The 21,171-nt window shown below is 45.2% G+C and overlaps 1 protein-coding gene across 5 annotated transcripts in view; it reads right to left on the reverse strand.

Moving 5' to 3' along the window:
- The window catches only part of CRACR2B (calcium release activated channel regulator 2B), a 41,334-nt gene that overhangs the window by 16,064 nt on the left and 4,099 nt on the right, over positions 1-21,171 (reverse strand). For all 5 annotated transcript variants that reach the window (XR_015804382.1, XM_088166715.1, XM_088166714.1 and 2 more), the window contains 7 exons: positions 10,473-10,728; positions 8,918-9,029; positions 6,200-6,374; positions 3,858-4,004; positions 3,463-3,553; positions 3,237-3,329; positions 232-419 (listed from right to left, as the gene is read on the reverse strand). Coding sequence is in view for 4 of the 5 variants with exons in the window: in XM_088166715.1 (XP_088022841.1) it covers positions 232-419; positions 3,237-3,329; positions 3,463-3,553; positions 3,858-4,004; positions 6,200-6,374; positions 8,918-9,029; positions 10,473-10,728 (1,062 nt within the window). In the remaining variant the exon portion in view is untranslated. The remainder of the gene's footprint in view (positions 1-231; positions 420-3,236; positions 3,330-3,462; positions 3,554-3,857; positions 4,005-6,199; positions 6,375-8,917; positions 9,030-10,472; positions 10,729-21,171) is intronic.

Consider the following 21,171-nt stretch of genomic DNA (forward strand, 5'->3'; position numbering starts at 1 on the left):
TAGAACATATTAATTTCTCACAAAAGGTAGGCAAGAGGTAGCAATATCACTCTCTGTTTAGGCCCATAAGACCATTAGGATGTTTCTTCTTTTCCTCAGAAAGAGACAGCCAATCTTCTAATGAGACCAAGGCTCCTAACTATAGATACTTATTCTTTAACTGCTGGCCCACCTTTCCTTCTCTGTCCATGTCTTTGCCCTAACACCCCTCCTTTCCTGTTTTTTTCCCACCTGTCCTTCTGCTCTTGCTCAAGCTGAGCCTCTTTCTGGAGCTTCTGCAATTGCCCCTTCACTGCCTCTAGCTCCCATTTGCTTTTCTCCAGCTCTTCCAGCAGGTTTTCATTCAGGTGCCGGAGCCTTTCGTTCTGCACACGGGTCTCCAGCTGCTCCGAGTTCAGCGACTGTAGCTGATGTTCCAGCTGCAATGGGAGAGGAGGAGGAGGGGTTAAACACAGAGGAAGGGTTTTGTACTACAATCACAACTGTAAAACAAGCTGGAAAAGCAGATGTAAGCAATGAGGCAGAAGGGTGAACTGGAAGGAACTGTCTCTCATCATGCCAGCACTGGAGAACCAAGCAATGCAATTAGGCACAGCTGAGGAAGTGCTTCAGGCAGCATGATGAGCCTGATGCTGTCAGGCATTGTAGGAATCAGAGAGCAAATGGGGGTCAAAGGACTGGAAAAATTTGGGTGGAAGCAGGGTTGTGTCTGTCAGGACTTATTAAGCAGAGTTGTTGAAATGCATCCTCTAGTTTAGGGGCTTCCTGAGCCCATGGCAGCTGAAAGGAGGATGTATTGAGGTGCTAGGAGCATCTCACACTACACCTGCAAAGTGGGTGGTCTTTACTACTGCTAGAGACAGGACCTTGGGCTAGCCATGCCATTTAAATTCCACCAGGGCACAGCTGCTCTCTAGGCAGTACAAGCCCCCAGCACAACCAACAAGCCTGATTTGGGCAATTCAAAGCCTGTTGCAATGTACTCAGCCAGCAACTCAATTCCTTGTAAATGGCTGGCATAGTCTGGGAAAGAGTCACAGACAGATGCAGCCCCAAAACTGCCCCCATCTCAGATGACAAGTAGGACATTCCAAGAGGGATCATAGCGACACTGCAGTATCCAGCATGTCCCACCAACTAACCAGGGCCCTCTGCTGAAGCTGGTGCTACACAGAAACTGCAGTACCCATCTGAGAGCCTACAGCCCAAAATAAAAGCATGCAATCCGTGTTTATAACTAGAGAGAAACACCAGGAATCAGGTCTGATCAGGGTAGCAGGTGGCAGTCAGCCTCCACATTTATACCTTCAGCTTGCCTTTTCTCTCAGCCTACTTTCTCCCCCTCGCAAAAGAAAAATAAAGCACCGTACCATGGCAAAATATAAAATGCTTTTTTTTCTTGCTACCCTCCTCTCTGTCAGTGCACAAGTGTCAAGATCAGGAATTAATAGATCTGATCTCCCCTAGGTTCCTTGAAACAAAAGTCTCACCTCTCTCCTCACTGAGGCTGGAAGGGCAAGCCACACCCAGCTTTGCCTGGAGTCCTGCAGTCCTGTGGACACTGGAGAATATTTCAGCATGACTACGTGTGCTGAGCAGTGGAGTTTAGACTGAAAACCAGCAACCTCTGGTTACAGCCTTCAGATCTTTCAATAAGCCAAGGAGCCAGCTTTAAATAAAGCACACCTGCCCCTCCCTCAGAAACCTCCATCACACACAACTCTCCAGTTTATGAGGTCTGTCCTTGGAAGCGGTGCTGTGGAACAGCACCATCACAGTACTGGTCTGAGGCCACAAGAGGGACCCGGTTATCCACACAGCTCAGCACAAGCCTCAGAGTTAGGAGCACCAGAACTGACTATTTGAGTAACAAAAGTAAGTGCCCATGCAGCCCAAGTATTCTGCCCTGACCCTCAGCAAGAGATGCTACCTAGGAAAAGCAGGCCTGAGCTCCTAACTATGGTCCATTCCCCTCATATACCCTTTCCATCTATGATCCCTGGACTAGAGGTGCTAAAGACCACATCTCTGACTATTCCTTTTAATGAATATTTACAAGCCTGTTGTCCATTTGTTTGTCCAATTCATTTTTTACTGCTGATATTGCCTGCCTCTTGGGGCTAGAAGTCCAGCACTAATCTCTGCGTTCTTCTAAATAAAATTCATACTGGTCTCACTGAGTGTCCCTCACCTTTGCTGTTACAGGACTTGGGGAATAACAGTTTTGTGTGGACCTTATCCATCACTTTTCTGAGCTCATAAAGCTCACATGTAGCTTCCCCCAATCTCCTTCTCTCCAAAGCCTAAAAGTCTAGACTTTCCTGGTTTCTCTTCCTAAGGCAAATTTTCCATTTTCTTAGTATCAGCACTCTGTACCTTCATACTCAAGAAAGACAGTGGAATTAGAGGAGACCTGAACTGTACACACTGAGGCACATCAAAGATGTGGGCAGCAGAAAAAACACGTCCTCTATCTTATTCTCAATATCCTTCCTGACAGCACCTCAGTTATGCTGGCTTTTCCAGCTGCTGGACAATGAGCTGGTGATTCCAGAGAAGTTTCTTCCACATCACAGCTAGGTAACCATCTGGGAATACCCCCAGTCTCCAGCATCTTGCAGGTACCTGCCATGACTTGTTTCTGTGGGGGGTCATATCTCAGTTCTTCAGACACCAAGGAAAAAGCAATCTGGAATGGACCATCCCATACAAATGTCCATGCCAGGGATGGCAGGCTAAAGGAAAGCTTGTGCTTTGATCTTTTATGTGACTGATTAATCAGTATGTCATCAAGTGCCCAATGCAAGTATAAAAATATGTACCTAAGTGTCACAGAGCTGTTCACTCCGGGTCATTTTGGAGTAGCCAGCATACAAAAACTAGAGAAATCTGGCTCTGTTACGTCCATACACGCCTTCCTTACACACCACAAAAAGCTTCAAACTCACAACCATCAAATTTTTACCCCATCTTCCTTGCCAGCGTTGTAAAATTGATGGGAAGATTGTGCCAAGAGAACACAAAGCAGGTAACAAAACATTCACAGAACGGCATTACAGCTGAAGACAAACCATCTCAACACCTTCAAAGACAGGAGAGGACTTCACTAGCTAGAGCCAAGTTATCTAGTGCCAAACCCTCAGCATCTGAACACCATTTTCCATCAGAAAACGCCTGAGAGCAGAAAGACAGCAGAGGGGGATGTGCTTTGTTAGAAAGGATTTGGATGCCATTACCTTCTTCTGGCGGTAGAGGATTTTCTCCAGCTCCTGCTCTTTGTTGTGCAGTTCCTTCTGGAGCAGGTTACTCCTGTCATGCCTCAGTGCTTCCTACAGAGGTAAAGACACGCAGCTTTGCACAACACCCAGCACAGTAAGAGCTGTTCCTTGGCCAGACAAGCTACCACCTCTATTTCAGAACAAAGGAAGGTTGCTCTCAAGCCAAGACAGAGAGAGAAGGTACCTGGCAGACCAGCTTCTCCCTTTCTGCTTTGATCTGTTGTTCCATTTCTTCATAAAGGCATCTGACTTCTCGATCATGATCTGACTCCTTCCTGCAAAACACAGGTACACTGAGGTCAAGAGAGAAAAAGAGACTACAGAAAGGAAAGAGGAGCATGGAAATAGATTCCTACTAACAGCTATGTGGCACTGAGTGGGATTTTAACCAGACTGAATGCTATGGGTGAGCACTGCAGAGCAAACCCATGGGAACAGACCAAGACAGAGTCATTTTATTACAACAAAAAATATCTTTTTCACTGGTGCATCCTGTAAACCCAGTCTCTCCTTGCATCTGAGGCAGGATCCAAGCATGAACTGGCTCCTGGCAGCAAATGGCCATGATGTTCTCCTTACCTCTTCAAGGCTTGCTCCATAGACTCCTTCTCATGATTCACCTCCTTTATATACGATGAAACACGCAACAGAAACTCTTCCAAATTGGATAAGAGCTCCGGACGCTCCTTTCGTAGGCGAGCCCAGAGTTCCCGAATCTCACGTGGGCTGGAGCAAGCACACAAGAGAGAAGGAAAGCAAAAGAGTTTAACTGTGTCATCATCTTATGGAGTGCTATTCCAACTCCAACATGCACTCAGGATAAGCTGCCATCCTCCTGTGATGATCTCTGTTACACCATTACAGCAGAAAGGGAAACTGGACAGTGGCAGAGCATGCAATGGAGCGGGATCTATTGTGAGGTCAAAATAAAGGAAGTCATCTGAAAGAAGAAAAGAAAAATAATCTAGGAAGCAAACACGGAATGATTGCTTTTCCAAGTATTCATCAATCACGTATTAGGTTGTCTACATCAAGACTTGGAGAAATGAATATCCAGCAAATTTGCTGTGTGTTATGGTCAAACTGTTACAGCACAGAGTTCAGCAAGCATCACACATCATTGGTGATTTTCTTACACTCAGACTGTACTGGTGGCTGCTACAGTCCTCCTTATTTTTTTACAGGTTTGGAAACCGAGGCATAAAAAAAGATGCAAATTTGCTCAAGTGTCACAGGATAACAATGGAGGAAGCCCTGGAAAAGCAAAGACGTCTTTTTTCAAACCTGCAATAATGATTACACTGTTTTGACATTTAATTCATTGCAACTTGATCATAGCACTTAAAAACTTCAATCCTAAAGTGTCTTGTAAGCCTGCAGATATCACTTAATGTTTCTTTCCAGAGAAGAACTCTTATTTTTTTTTTTTTATCATGAAACACTTTGGAAAAAAGTGTTTCTGCCTTGAAAGATACAGAATAACTATAGCTATAGTCAGTATCCAAACAGCTATTTTTCTTTGCCTATGCATTTGTGTCCCTTAGTATTCTTTGGGGAAACACAGAAGCAAAACAAACCAACCAAAAAGCTTTTGATTTCCTCTGCCAGTATTGCATGACAGCCTTCTTTTTCTGTCTCAAGTTTAAAAACTTATAGCATTTCATCTAATCTTCATATTTGAAATAAAAGAACATATTGAGTCCTGTTAGGAAATGAAACCATTTCTTTCTAGAGAAAGCAATGAAAATATTTCAGATTCCTGCTCTCACCCCAATTAGCTTCCGTTTGATATTATTGCTTTACAACAGCTGTTTTGGCACAAAGATGTGACATGAAGTAGCTACTAAACTCATTGCATAAAACTGCCAGTAAGTGGTCAAAATAAAACACAAGACAATTCCACTCTGGGACTTCTTCTCAAAGCAGAGTTATAAACAGTAGGCTGTTTTCCCAGAATCGTAATATGGCCTTTCTCAGTGTCTGTTTTGGCCTGTATTCTGAAGCATAACAGCTTTCCAGGTTTTTTTTTTCCAGACATAAGTTGTTTATCACTAAAATACGCAGGTGCTTTGCATCACAACGAAAATGAGGGGGGGAAAGTCTGTTTTGTGACAGATGTGCTTCTGAAAGCAGCAAACTCCAGCACTCTCTCAGCATCTGTCTCCAATCCCGTCCACCTCTTTTTCTAACCTGGACTGCTCCTTGCAAAATGGCAACACAGCTGGAGTTCAAAGCCTGAAAAGAAGGACAGCCACAGATGCAGTTGGGCACCCCAGGCCTTGCAGGTGTGCATCAGTAAGAACCAGTTATCCATAATGCCTCGTGCTGGAAAGCCTAAAAAAAGGCTGGATGACACTGGGGCCAGTAGACTCTACTGGGGCTACAGGCAAGGGCATTAATACCAAGTTTCAAGGCTCAAAGGAGCAGCCCTTTGTCCAGTTTAGCCTTTCACACTCTTCAAGGTCAGCACAGTCCCGAGCAGCTCCTCGAACACAGATCCTTAAGAGACTCTCAGAACTTTTGGTCTGAAAGTATGTGAACAGTCACACACCATTTTGGAACAGAGAGCTCTCATCCTCCTTACCTCATCTAACCCTCACATGCTTCTTTTCATTTGCTGCCTGTGCTGGACTTGTATGCCACCAGCTGTTCCATTTTACAGCTATGTTATGAACTCGAATTTTGGAAATTCTGAAAAGCACTGAGCTAAAAGTAATTGGTACCTGATGAGAAAACCCAGACCACACTGCATTTGCTACCAAGCATATGAAAATCCAAGGCAGCAGTACAGAGAGCCCAAGCAGTGCTTCAGAGAACAAGCAGGTTGGTTCACCTTTTTGGTCTTTTTCTGGTACTTTGAAGTTTTGGTATTGCAAGATCAAAACAGGGTAGAAGCAATGCCATACAACTCCCCTACTTACTCTTCAAACAACTGGGCTGCTCCAAGCTGCTCCATCATGGAACAGAATCGTTTCTCTTCATCATCATCATCTGCAGGGTCCAAGTCATCTGACCAGCCTGATTCAAAGGTCTCCTCATGTCTGGAGTGATCCATTCTCCCAGCCCCTTGACACAGCTCAATCCCTATTAACTTTCCTGGCGGAAGGTGAAGAGAAGAAGAATAAATAAAGTCAAATTGGATGTCACTGAGTAAGCTGCCATTTACATGGCAGCCTGGCAGAGCTCCAGGAGAAGCCTGGTGCATGCTGCTGCTGAAGGATGCAGCTCCTGGTGAGTGAAGAGTCCCGAGTGATGTCAGTGTCCGCTCCGCAGCGCTGGGGCCGCAGCTGGCTCCCAGCCCGGCACAGGCTGCCAGGGCTCCGCTCACGTGTGTGCAGACGAGCCGCCACCCACGGCCCGGTGCTGCCAGCACGGGAAGCGTGCAATGAGCTCACAGCGCTCGCACAGCGCCACTGATCCCGCACACTCTGTCCCGGACCGTGTGCCCGGCCCCCAATGGCTCCATGCTGCAGTGCCTCGGCTTAAAACACGGAGAGGAGGGGCTCGTCAGCCCTCCCTCCTCCTGTGCTCCCTCTGTTCTCAGTCAAGCCGTGCACAACAAGGACTGCCTCTTGCTAGCATTGTGTATAGAACAGAAGGAACTCGCCCTCCAAGCACCTCCTCCTGCCCCGTCCCACGTACAGATGGCTTCCAGTTATCTGGATTCTGTTTCCTGCCGAGACGCTAACGCCACGAGAACCTCCTGCTATGCAAGGCATGTGACAAATACCGGTGCTGGGAACAAATCCTTCTCAAAGAAACAAATCGAGCAATCCTATCCAAAACACAGCCTCTCATCTGTATACAGAGGTCAGGCCTTCAGCAGCAGTTACTCATCCTTTCCAAAATACATCTGCTTGGTTCAAAAGGCAGAACTGACATCCCAACTACAAGACCAGGAGTCAAGGATGTTCACAGAGCACAGATGAGAACATGAAGCTACACTAAGAGGAAAAATATCCATCGTTATTATACTTCAAAGGACTCCATTTTACTTTTTCTTACCTCCAGAATTTAGCTGCTTCTCTCCCGCTCTTAAAATGTGCTGTAAAAATACTTGCAATGTGGAGGTCCAGGCCCTACTTAGTTCAAACCTGATGATCAGACAGTTAATTAAGGAGAATGATCTAGATTAGGCACTTTTGATGTCTGCTTTTGAGAAAGGGTCATTATGTCTCATTATCTCTCTTTTACAGATGGGAAAATTGAGATGGAGATGGGAAAATTGAGGTAGAGAATGAGCTGAAGATTGTTTTGATATCCTAGAAGGAGCAAGCAGCCCTCTCAAGAAGCAGACTTGATTGCAGCTTGAACTGCTTTTCCTTGATTTGCTCCTGCACACTCCATAAGACAGCCAGGCCAAACTCTTGAGTTAGGGGCAAAGTCTGAAAAGGATTTCGGTAATGCCAGACACAAAGAATAACCATAAAGAAAAGAGATGCAGAAATCAAGTGTTTTGCCTAGACTGAATCAAGTGCCATAGAGCCAGGCTGCCAACACAGGGTGGTAGTTCCTGACACAAAGAGAAAACTTGCCTACCTCTCCCAGCAATGGCACTGAGGCAGATGCCCTCGTGATGCCCCTCTGAGCCTGTGCCCATGGGACAAATGCCTCATAGGATGAGATTTGGGAGTAACCAAGTCACAACACAGAGGGCACTGTGGATGCCAGTGTGCCCAAATGGTGCCCATTCACCTGCTACATATAGTGCTGGACTGGAAAGCCCCCACTCCCAACAGAACTCCTGTTTCTGCCAAAGAAGTGGAAGCAGACATCAAGGACAGAGGCACAGGGCAGGAATAGGTGTAGTCAGCAGGCTCAGTGGGATAAAACAGTCCCTGTACAGGCTGACCCAAGACACAGTTTGCTGGGTTTGTTTGGACGAAATCTTTGCAACTTCTCCTCTCACGGTGGCTGTTTCTAACCTTTCAAATTACAGCATTAAAAAGCTCTCCCTCCCAAGTTGTGAGAAAGCCAGGAGCAAACACAATCTGAGACAACAGGACAGCAAAATTCAGGAGCCTGTTCCATCACTTCTGAAAACCCTGGACCACCTGTGTTCACTTGCTTTGACCTGATCCACTTAACACCTCTGCATATCCAAGGAAGGTGCTGCCACAGGTGCAGATATTTTGAGACAGGTGAGATTTTCTGACAAGGCAGATGAGCACCTGTGCTGCTGGGTGAGGACTCTGCTGCCTTCTTACTGCTGTCTTTTCCAAACAGTAGGAGAGTGCTAATCCTTGACCAAAGGCTTATTTGCCGGTGTTCTAGCCTTCCAACAAGACTCCTGCTAATGCCCTTGAACAGCACTGCTACCAGCTGGGGACAGTTTGCCAAGAGGCATATTTGTGTGCAGATGAACAGGTGATCAGATAGCCAGGCACAGTTTGCTGCATGTACCCTCTCCAGCAGGAGATGCTCTGGGCTGGCTTTTCCAAGTAAACAGGGAACAGTTGTGGGAGAAGGCAGCACAAGGACTCCAGAAGTCGGATACACACCCACCCAATCCAATGATGCTTACATGAGAATGGAGCATCGTCCTGCATAGCAAAACCACTGCGCTTTCTTTCTCACCAACAAAAAACATCCCGTCACAGGTGGGCTTTTTCCTTCCTCTGCCTCTGTGCAGTCCTTACCTAGACCCATGCTGAACTCCACAGGTGTCAGGTATCCTTTATTATTCTGTTCCAAGCTGTCAAAAACAGTCTCCAGCTGCTCAGGGGTTAGTGGGAGTTCACTCTGGAGCCGCTGCAAAGACAAAAGAACAAACAAAGTTGAGGCAAAGCTCAAGTCCTCCTTGTGACTGTCCCTGCCATCCCCAGCTCTGGCCCACAGCAATGTGCCCTTTCAGCACTGCATCCTGCCCAGGGTGTGACAGTCTGCCAGAAGAGCTGAATGATGACACAAACACCTGTCTGGAGTCATTGATATGTTGACTTTTTCCATTACTGGGTGATTCAACCAGGACTTCAGAGAGGGAATTTCAGGTTATTTTGTTTGGAGAAAGCTCAACCCACTCCCTCCCCCACTACAGAACCACAGTCTCTAGCTCACTGCCTGCCTCCCTCCATTCCTGCTCAGAGGTGGCACTGCCAGCCTCCAGTGACCACTGCTGCTCCCAGGAGAGCTCTGGGCACACCAGGTACCAGCTCCATCTCTTTGGCCAGGGAGGAAGGTCACACTTGTGGATATCTGGATGCAGTTCCAAGCTCTTGCAGATCCTAAAGAAAACATTCAGTCCCTAACAGCGAGTTAGCTTTCCTCTGTCACCTTCTGTCTGCTGGGACTGTATCACTACTCCCCATGTGGACAAGGAGCAAAACAACTCCCCTTCATAATACACATCCAGAGCACCTAGTGTGCAGTGGCACCCAAAGAAACAAATAACAAAGGGGTCTAGTAGACTAAAACCTCCTAACTGTCCATTAAACATGCAGCTTTAGATTAAAACTTAATAAAAATGTATTAATATAACTGTAAAAATTAGGCATCATACAACCCAAAGCAAAGTGAGTCAATACTTAAAGTGGCATGGACGTGTCAAGCGTTATTTATAGATGTGAAGAGAGATGGGACAGGAGAAAAGCAATTCACATGTAACCTTCCTGATAAACCTTTAAAACTAAACTCACTAAGAACTACAGAGATTTTGTTAACAAGTACTTTTTTTAACAGAAAGCAGCAAAGCACATAATTGTAGAGCAAAGGTATAGTTCAGGTCTAAGGTGAGTTTTTGGACTAGGCTGAAGCTATGATTGTATCACTTTGTTGCCTCAACTTTTTTTTGAGAGGTTGATGGATTGTTCATCATGTAGGTTTTGGGAGGGGGCTTGTTTTGTTGTTTGTTTTTTATTTTAATTAGAACAAATATTTTTTTCCCCTCCAGATTTCCCATCCACTGCATGCTTGATGTTTCTAAGAACAGTCATGACTTTTTTTATTTTATGCATTCCTTAAAATTTTTGAATTGTAGTCCCACTTGTCTCAGGAATTCCCTGGAGGTTCGAGGCCCTCCTGGGAGTTTTATTTCCTAGCAGCTGTCTGTGCCAGAGTTTGGTTCTTAGAAATCTGAGTAAGACAGAGGCCACACACACACTCACCAAGACTGAAGGCATGTCACATTGTTCCCTGTTTTGCCACTCATGACTTTACAGATCTTCCCAGGACAGAGGAATAATTCTTTTGCCTCACCTGCATGTCCACCTTGGTGATAAAACCCTTCTCATCCTTGTCACAGAGCTGGAAGAGCTCCCTTGCCTTCTCAAGCATCTCCACTTGCACATCTTCCAGTCTGCTCATTTGGCTGGGAGGAGACACACAAGGAGCCACCCCATCCTCCTCACCCCCTTCCTCTTTTCCTTCCCAGCAAACGTATCCCAAGAGCACTCCACTCTGGTTCTCCATCTTCTCAAAGTCTTTTTCCCCAGGGCAGGGCCAAACAGAAGAGCTGTAGGGCAGGAAATAGAGAAAACCCAGTGAAACATGACCCTCCACTTCCAACCCACACTTGATATAGTTAAATGCCTCTGTGGTTCAAAGAACAACATTCAGCATCTGTATCTGGATAAAATAACCTTCGAAGTCTGCTCCAGCCCAAAATATTCCATGTTTCTATGAACTAAGCAGAGAGGGGAAAGGGAGTTTGTGTCAGAGACACACCACGTGTAGGTAAACCCTGTACACAAGGTGGGTGTAGCTAAGCCATCCACATATCTGTAACCTCCACCCTGTGCCCAGCAGGGAGGCTCTGCTGCCATCTCTCCTCTTCCTCAGACCCACAGTGCAGTCCCAGCTCTTTGCTGGTGAAAGCCAGGTGCCAAGGGAAGGTTTCAGCAGAGACAAGAGAGTGGGAAGGGAATATTAAAGCACACAGGGAAATCTGCACAGGAGCACAGTGATAGTCCCACATCAGCTAAGACAGGGCTCAAAGGCTGCAAGCTGCTCCTCTCTGGTCTTGGTTCCTCTGGGAATAACATGTACTTTTCCTTCTCTTGTTGCTTTTCTGCACCACGCCTTTGAGCACCAAACCTGCATGAAAACTGCAAAAAGCCAGAGCAGGATGAGAGCAGATAGGAGGATGATCTGCGCAAGTGACAGAAGAAAGAGAAGAAGAAATGTCATTCCCAGCCACGTCCTCTGTCTGGCCTTCCACCTCTGACATTTTCTTGTTAATGCTTTCCAAATAGTAGCCCCATATTTTTTTTTTAATGTTGTTACAGTACAAAAAAAGGTCAGACAATTCCTACACTGGGAAAAATTTAATAAGCTGGGCACTCCTGACCCCTTGCCTTCAAGCCTCTGTTTTGAGAACTCATGAGCTGCCAAACAGAATTTTAATCTGAAACATTCACCTTCAAAGGAAGGAAACCACAAAACTATGGAGACATTTCAGAGGCCAAAGAAAATATTTCCCATCACTTACAAGTACCTAAAGCAAAAAGGAATGGGAGCACCCATTTCAGCTTAGCACTGTGACTGTAAAAATGCCTCCAATGCATCCCTACACCAAGCCACCTTCTGACTTACTGACCTCATAGAATCAGACACCTTCTCCAGACAGCTCCTCTTCAGCAATGCCACCACATTTTTGAAGCCTTGATGCACTGATTGCTTTAGATTTCTCTGTCTGCAGACCTGCTTTCTGCATTGCAGGGCAGAAGTGAGCTGTGCAAGCAGGCTGAGAGCAGATTTAAACAGCACTGGACAAAGAGGGCTTGAGGGTTGGGTTGCTTGGGTTTTTTTAACCTCCAAGAAATTGAAAGCCACGTACAGATGCCATGATAACAAACTAATTCTGTTTGCACTCTTGGTACAATGGGAGGATAAAGAGCACGATGGAAGAATGTCACATGTGAGAACGATATGAAGCTGACACAAAAGGAGAAGGCAATTATGCTCCACGCTCTTTGACTTGTGGTTCTGCTTCACAGAACAAGTAGAACGCTTCATTCCCCCTTTCAAATCGGTGTTCTTCCAGGGCACCTCTGTTTCAAATAAATATCTGCTCGAGTGACACTAAACTCTGCAGAAGACTACCTATAAATGGGTACTATTATATGTTTCTAGTCAAGTAAACATCCCTGGCAAGCAATAGACACAGAGTTGGACTGAAGCTTTGTGGAATAGAGCAGAGGAAAGAAAGGGAGAAAGAGCAAGAGAGAAAAACGTGGTCTATCTCCTTATTTTTTATACTTTCTCAAACAAACCCTCCTACCAGGCATTTTTTTGTGTTATGGAGCCAACACAGAAAAATTTGGAGACTAAAAGTTAGATTCTATGCATTAGCTGGACAGTCAGCTTGCTTCTGATAATTGTCTCTAAGTAGTAAAGAAGTCAGAAAGAACACCACCTTATTTTTCATATTCAAGTAAAAGTGGTAAAGCTGGCCTTGAAAGAAAAACAAAAAGGACCCAAATATTTTATACTTCTAGATTTTACAAGTGATTATGGAGAGGAATAACAGCCACACTGGTGAACAATAATTATTGGCTTCTACAGGCCACCTTCCTGAGGATTTTTTCCAGAGCCATTCCTTTTACAAAGATACAGCCTCAGCACAAGCAGCACCCTGTTCCAGACAGCAGCAGGGGTGGAAAGCAAAAGGCATTTCAAAGCAAGAGCCGTGACAGGATTGTAGAAAATAACCAGAATAAGAAAAGGCACAAGTAAGCAGTGCTTCTGAAAACATCCCTCTAGCTGCCTAAGAGACACTGAGGACCCCAGAAGTAAAGATGACTTTACTTTCTTCTTATCAGCTTCATCCGTTCTAGAGCAGCCCACACAGCTGACGTCTCCCCAGCCTTGCTGCAGCAAACAAAAGGTGGTGCAAGAAGGATGTTCTGTTCTCTCTCAGAGACATTTTTTTGAAGCTGAAATCCAACCCATTACGTCCCTACCTCTAGCATTTCCTCATTTTATCAAAAGCCCAGCTGCACTGTAGCTCCAAACCACTGGCTGAGTTAAAAGCCTCTTAATTAGAAGAGCTGGGAGCCTGACATGGACAAAAGTCTGAAAGGATTTCACTCGTGTAAAAGACCAAGCCCATTAATTCAATGTTCAGAGCAGGAAGTCTCTTGTCCAAGCTGCTTCAAGTGGCTTCAAGCCAGATGTGGCTTTTTCAATGGTGAGACAGCACTTGCAGAGGAACAAAGCAGCAAATAAGAGAGAGCCCCAGGAAGCAAAATACATTGCAACTTTAATGGACTTCTCTTCCAGAAGCCTGTGACTGAGAAATTCTTCCTGTCTGTCCCTGTTTGTAAGGCACTGCATGGTGCAAGTGAGGCACAAAGTAGATCTCAGTCTAACAAGTGCTGCCATACCTTCCCTAGTTACACAACATCAGTGCAGAGGTCAGGGGCAGCATCTTCATCAGCACGATGCACAACGCCACAGAAGGACCACTTTGAAAGAGGCTGAGGTCTTTGGAGTGCCAGAACTGTGGACTGGTACCCAGAAGTGAGGCAAACAGAGCTGGCTTAAGTGCAGGAAGATCAGCTTGGGAAGAACCATGCTTTCCTAACACAAGGGCAAAGGCAGAGAAGATGTGTAGAGGCAGCTAATGCTTTTGGTCAGGCAAACCTGCCAGGCTCTACCAGAGAGATGAAGTCAAGCCACCTCCAGGAACAAAACCAGTGGCTGTAACCAAACCTTCCCAGCATTAGTTTTTCCAGGTCCCATCTGTCAGGAAAAGGTAAGAATCAATTTCCACACCTAACGTGAAGTCAGGACAATCTCTGCATCTTAAGCTGTTGATTTCCATCATAAAAAGGTGTGCAGTGGGCCACAGCAGAGTTTGTTTAGCCCAGCACCCTGCCCTCAACAGTGGCTGTGAATGGCTGGTGAAGGAAGAGTTACAGCAGGGCAAGCAAAGAGAAGACTTCCCTGAAGACATCTGCCAACTAATAGCCACTGTCAGCCCGAGGCAATTCCTGAGCCACGTGGTTCCTTCCTTATCTTCCATGACACTTGTCCAGCCTCCCTTTGAAACTGTGTGAAAACATTCACTGTTCCCATGAACATGCTGATAGAAACGGGGTGCCTGCTGCAGCCAGTGGGTGCTGACAAAGCTTTGTGGGACTATTTTCGGGGTAGATGGTTTGACCAGCATCAACTCCACAAGAGGTGGAGTCCCACCTTCAGTTCAAACAAATTCTCAGCCACCTTCACTTCTGGGAAATGTGCTGAAGACAAAAAACTCCTTTCCCAGGGCCTGGGAGATCTAATGGGAGGATGGAAGTTCCAGGGATCTAGAGGACTCCAATGCAACATGCTCAAATCACCCTGGTGTGTAATGTTTTTCTTCAGCCCTATCTTCCCCCACCCCATAGGCAGGTTTGGCTGCCTATGCTCAAGGTCAGCTCTGATACTGCACAGTCCAGGCTTGGGCAGTGTCCAACACCTGAAAAACCTGATACAGAGCTATGGATTAAACCAGGTAACTCCTGCTATAGTATGTGCTGGGGCTTAGCAAGCAAAAATTCACCTGCTCCTGCAAGACAACTTTCCCAGAATCTGGAAAGCAAACATAGGTTTTCTCAGACACAGCACAGAACAGGAAATTGTCTGCCATAAAGACAGCTAGCACCAGCTCCTGGATTTCTACACTGAGGAAACTCACACCAGTCTTACATGACTATTTTAACTACCCAAGGCATAAGCTGAGGTTTGACCTCTGCAAAGCTGTGGCAGAAAGTCAGCTAGCTCCCAAAGGCTTGGCATTGTTTAGGAAAATCATAAGACTTGGCTTAATCCTGACTCAGCTGGCCATATGGCCATGGGTAAGTCACGCCACCTGCCTATGCCTATAGACTGACAGCTCCTCCAGTTTGGTTCCTGATGCTTGTGACAGCTGGGACTTTAAGACTCAACATCTAGAGACTGATAATTACATGTGAAACTCAAGCATCCAAACAGTTTCAAAGCCTCGAAGCTGAAGACTGAAAAACTTGAACACAGAAACTTCAAATTTCAACAAGCAGAAAGAACAGACACAAGTTGCTTTTCCTAGAAAAGGGAGGTACTACTTTCAAGGTAGCACTACAGGGTCATCATTTCCAATTTATTCCCTCAGAAAGCTTCTCCTCTTGTAGCTGTAAGCAGTGTTAAAGAGGTACAGGAAAGTCGTGGATAAAATGCTATCAACAGCCAAGCCCTTATCTAGGTGACCCTGACCACCATGTGCACATGACAAATTTGGGGTGTTGGTTTTTCTTCATTTTTTCCACAGCCCAATGACAAGGAGGGAAGGAAAGTGAGGAGCATAGCCAAATTTCCACAGCTGGTCCTTAGATGACCCTAGCCACTGCAGGGCATTGTGCATGCACTGGAAACGATGCATTCCCAGCAGTCCTACCCAGTGCAAAGCAATGAATCAACAGCTAATGCAGGAGGAAAATCTAAGTACAACTGGCTGAGTGGCTTACCCAGGATTACAGAACAAGGCCAGCGTTGAGGTCCTGTAGAGGGAACCTTTAAGGGAAAGCTTTCCTGTACCATTGAATTTTTGGTGACAGAGTGGCAGAAGAGAATATTAAAGAAGAATCTTTATAGGTGTACCACAAGCTGCAGTGCTCAGATACTTGCTGGAAGGTTTCCCAGAAGAAATCCTCCTCCTTTATCTCTGCCTAAGACAATATTATTAGAAACAACAAAACCACCCCCATACTAAAGCTAAATATTTAAGCCATTTATTTAAACAAATCAGAAGAACACACACCCTTTCCTTTCTACTCCTGATGCAGAAAAATAAGTCTTACAACTTCAAAGGAAGGAATTCACCAGGTGTTTAGGCACACAGTGATCACAGCCTTGCTGGTGCATACGATGGACAAGGCCAGGTTTGATGCCACACTTGAGAAGATATGACACAAAGAGGAGATGAAGGGCTGGGCAAGGGATCACTGCAGCAGAAGGCTGTTGCTCCAGCACATTACAAATGCACAACTAAAGCAGGCCAAGGTGCAGAAGGTACAAAGCATTTGTTGCTTGGGCATGGAATGGAAGCATCACTCAGGAGCAGTGAGCAACAGCTAAGTTTTACAACAAAAGAGCAATAAAAACTTCACAGGTCTTGAACCATTTTATATCAAACATACGTCACTTGCTCTGTTTGTTCTACCTCCCTTCTGCTCCTGAGGTTTTGAAAGCCAGCAATTGCTATAAGAAAATGTTCGTTGTAGGTCACAGTCACATCTACACATTCCAGATTTTATAGTACTGGGAAATTCAGTGATCAAATATAGGTATTTACAATTATTATCCTAGTTACAGGCAAAAAGTACATATGCATTGACAAAAATCACAGCCATACAAAACTGACCAGGTGAAGGCAGAGATCTTACCAGGGAAAGACACTGACTCCTGTGACAAACTGCCTTCCACAGATGCTAATTTCCAGAAGCTGCTCAAAGGAACTGGGTACTCAACAAGAATTATTTTAAAAGGCCAAGGCTCAGCCTGAAAAGGCTGAGAGAAGGGCAAAAAGAAAGTAATTATTTCTTTAATGGACTTTGTTCAAAATTAATTTTGCTCTTTCCCTTCTCTAGGAAATTTGTTTCCATTGTTTGGAATTTGCTTGCGTGGTTGTTGAGTTCTCCTTTCCCAAAGGGAACGGCAGGAAAAGAAATACACTAAAAATGAGAAAAACATCAATTGTTTTGTGAAAGTTTTTTTCTTTTAAAAAAACCAAAGAAACCTATACACACCCTGGGCAGAAAGCCTGAAATCAGGTGTTCGTATCTAGAGCTACACTTCACTCTCTCTCTTTTAATTGCCTGCACTTGACTGTATGCCTTTAAGGAAACAGGAACAAATCCAGGAACCTTTGTGTTGTTTATTCAGCAGGGGATTAGCCCAGCCTGATAGCCCTGAGCTAACCCGTGCTGCTGTATCTTGGATGACTTCATCGTGGGATATGCCAGTAGGATACCGAGGTATATCCCAGAAACACTGACAGGTTCAAGAGCCTTCATCATTCTGAAGAGCAACTTAAAAAGAGGCTCTGCTGCAATTCACTATTTCCCTCACCAAAACTCATCGAAGAGGAATTTACCATTATAAACTTCTTGATCTTTGCTTAAAAAAAAAAAAAAAAATCTTGCCATGGGAAAAGTTTGATTCAGACTCTATGCTCTTATTACCAAGCAACCTGAGAGTGGTAATGGTTCTCTTTTTCCATTTCAAGAGGTGAACAAATAAACTTGTTAAATCTGCACTCACTCATGCTTCCCGATTCAACAGCACAACAGAAACCACCGACTGTGCCAACAACTATCAACATAAGAAGTCTGCAACACAGATAGGTACCTACAGAGTCCCAAAAAAACATCCTTCACCCCAGAAATCGCCACAAATCCTCCATCACACTCTCGTGCTGCTCCCCAGCTTTGGCACTGCCAGCTAGTGGCATTTTGCAGCTCTCTCACGCTGGCACAGCATTGGCACAGCAAACAGTGAGGGAGAATTTGCACTGGAACCTCTCCTACTAATTGGGCTTTTGGCTTTGTTAGGTTGTTTTGCTTTGGGAATGGAGAGAGAAAGCATCAGTTTTTCCTCTAATAACATTTGGGCCAAGAGTTAATTCTCAGCAATTAAAAGCAAAATCCAAACCACATTTTTTCCATAAACAGCTAATGGTCTTGGACCTGTCAGCATAACTAGCATACAGCTGATTTCTCAGAAAATAAAGAACATGCCTGCAATAAGACATGACAAATTACAACAGCTAGCTTAGAAACAAGTCATTTTCATGAATTCCTTTAGTTTATAAAGGAACAGGTTTCCTGAAACTTCTCTTTAAGGAGACAGAACAGAGTATTACATCACATAAGGATTCATCTTATATACTGCAGCATCAACTGAACCCCACTAACAGTGCTGTGAAGTTGGAGGTAGATGCTGCTTGGAGTTCAGCAATCAGAAATGAGACCATGCCTAACACCAAATACGTTGACAACAGAATATGTGCTCTTCAGGGAATATCTACAGACCAGGTAGGTAGGCAGGAGGCAAAGAAACTTTATTTGCCAGCCCAGATGTGGGGAAAAGAGGATAGAAGACAGAGGACTTTGCCCTTGACATCACATTTTTGATTCAAAGTAAAAACTGAGCATTGAGAGCCCAGCTAAGGAGATCCCTACTTTCTTCTACTCCTTTCCAGAGGTTGTTGAGGCAGGTAGGAATGCCCCATAAGGAACACAAGATCCAAACCTAATCTGGCATTTAAAGCTCTTCAAGAAATGACATAAATTCAGGGCAGATCCTCAGCTCATTTAATGGAACATGAGTGGGAACTCCCTCCTGCCTTACCTGCCCCTTTAGAGAAGGTAGCACTTGCATGCAGGGCAGGTTGTACCAGAGACTACAGCCAGGATTCAGCGCCCTTCTGCTGAATCCTTTTACTGAACAGATAAGGTGTCAGCAAGCTAAAAAGGAGCTCAGCTGCTGCAGCTCAGCAGGGACACATCAGGAGAAAGGTTCCTTTCACACCCTGCAAGCAGCAGAGACACCGGGTACAAGAGGCTCTTCCCCAGTCTTCAGGAATGCAACCACACTTGGTGTCCTGCAGACAAAAATTCAGGTTGAAAGCAGGCACATCTCAGTGCTCTGCTGGTGGAGGGCCAGACACATTTCATCAAAGGCAAAATTATGCAGAGACAGCTTTTTGTTTAATAAATGAGTAAAAGATTCTAAGGGATACACAAAGCTTCAAATGCTAAAATTTGGGGGTTGTGGAATTGCCTGTGTAACCAATTCCCAAATGGCAGAGATGGTGAAGAACTGTCCTCAGTCACTGCCTCCTTTAAGAAAATAATTCAGGAGCCTCAGATTAAACTGGTGATGGCATTTGCACATCCAACAGAAGGAAGAAATTCTCTACAAACCCTTCAAGTGTGTCATCTCACTGACATGAGATGCTGAGAACATCACAGGCACTCGTGAGCTGCAGAAGTGGCTGTTTCGTTCTGCTCCGAGTTTGTCTGTGAAGGACCATTACAAAAAAGTAGCTGTTTTGGTGAAAATTCTCTTTTCCACAAATAGCAAAAAGAGTGTTCTAGGAGAGCATCATCTCATTTTTATGCTGGGAAGATGAGGGGATCTGCCATTAGCTGCTGTAGGAGACACAAGGCTGCTCCTCAGCATGAATAGAGGCCGCCCTCTCATCTGCAGATGAGAGAGTACTTGGAATCTTTGACCAGAAGGATCAGAGTATTTGCTGCATTTTCACCAGCAAAACGTCTAATGAACTGGACTTGGTACTCCAACAGCCAAAGGCCAGGCTTCTCCTCACAACTGTCCTGGCCATCATGGCTACTGAAATCCACTCGGTTCTTCCTTTGAGTGCACAGATTCTAGCTGCCTATGTCATACCAGAACAAGGATTTTCCTTTCCACTAAGAAGCTGAATCTCTCCATGGCAGCCTCACACTTTGTCTGGCCTCAGCAGGATCCCTCCTGGGCTGCTGTTCTGTATGTCCACTCACCCAGCAGAGTCACTGTTTAAGTCAGTCACCCTTTCCAGGCTTCTTTTGAGTAGTTTTCACCTCTGTTGTAAGAGAGAGAAATATCTGGTGTTGCTTCATGGAGGATGAACTTTCTACCACTCAGCCTTAGGATGCTGAACAAGAAAAGTGTTCCTGGCTTTCTCCAGGTGATTCCCAATCTTGTTTTGCTACTTCTTCATTAAATTTCCCAACAGTCATTCACTGAGTGCGAGTCCCTCCTGGCCAGCTGCAAGTTTTCCTCAGCCACTTCAGTGCCCTCTTTGTACAAAGACTAAAAATCCTGTGACAATGCCATCTCACCTGGAGAGCCACAGCTGTGAGCTCAGAGAAGTACGCAAGAGCCTCACCTTTGTTGATCAAGATCCTCTGTCTTGAAATCAGCCTCACACAAACAAAAATTCATAGCCTTATGTTGTCCTCAGATTGCTCCCCCAGCATACACAGGCACAGATAAAATATCAAGCCACAACATCAGACTGCCCTATCCTTTTCTCCTTTCCCCTTCCAAAGGAAAAACTTATTTTTGGTAAAACATTCACACTGTTTACTGAATACATGTGGTAAACAGTGATTTCTTCTCCAGCTGAGCCAGCAAATTCTCTGCAGCACCTGAAACCTCCTTACCCAGAGGGCTGGATAGAACTGCTGGGGGGGGATGCAAGAAATTCAAGCATATTTTCCTCATCCCAAGAAGTTCTCCTCCAATGTTTTGAGAACTGGACACCACTGTCTCAACCCCATAATATTTTCTAGGCTACATGCTAGTGATGGGATCAATGGGAAAAGCTTTACCTCGCTGCTCTGAACCTGCAAGGTGCACTTAAAAAACACAAAAGGTTTGCAAACACTAACGAGCAGGAATGAGTATGGATAGGATTTCTAGGCACCAAAGCTCCCTGTACAAGTATCTCTCTGGCTGATGCTGTATTTGTTTTGCCCAGGAGGGATGCAGGGACAGTTTGACCTTTCTGCAAATGTTGTTAAAACAACAAACAGAGCCGGGGTAGGTGGGTGAAGCCAATTTCCAAGAGGATGGTTAACCCATTCTCTGCCTCCCAGAGAGGAAAACTGCCCTGTGCACAGATGTGTGACATAGTTACCTCTCACCTCTTGATCTACCTGCCAAGAGTGAGTATAAAAGTAAAAATTCACTCCTTCCTGTGAGCTCAGGAGGTGTTGGCTATGCTGTGCAAAACACTTTTCCTGAAATACCAGTGTAACCCATGCACTGGAAAAGGGTGAAGTCCATGCCCTGAGTAGAGACACCACTTGGCTGTCAGACCATTAAGGGGAGCACAGCTGGTCACGAATCCAAATACCACCACTCCCCATCCCCAGAAAAAACAAAGGATGGGTCCGAATGTACAAGAATTCCAGGATCTAGTAGA

The sequence above is a fragment of the Sturnus vulgaris genome, chromosome 6, assembly GCF_052056855.1.
Source record: "Sturnus vulgaris isolate bStuVul1 chromosome 6, bStuVul1.hap1, whole genome shotgun sequence".
Taxonomy (NCBI): domain Eukaryota; kingdom Metazoa; phylum Chordata; class Aves; order Passeriformes; family Sturnidae; genus Sturnus; species Sturnus vulgaris.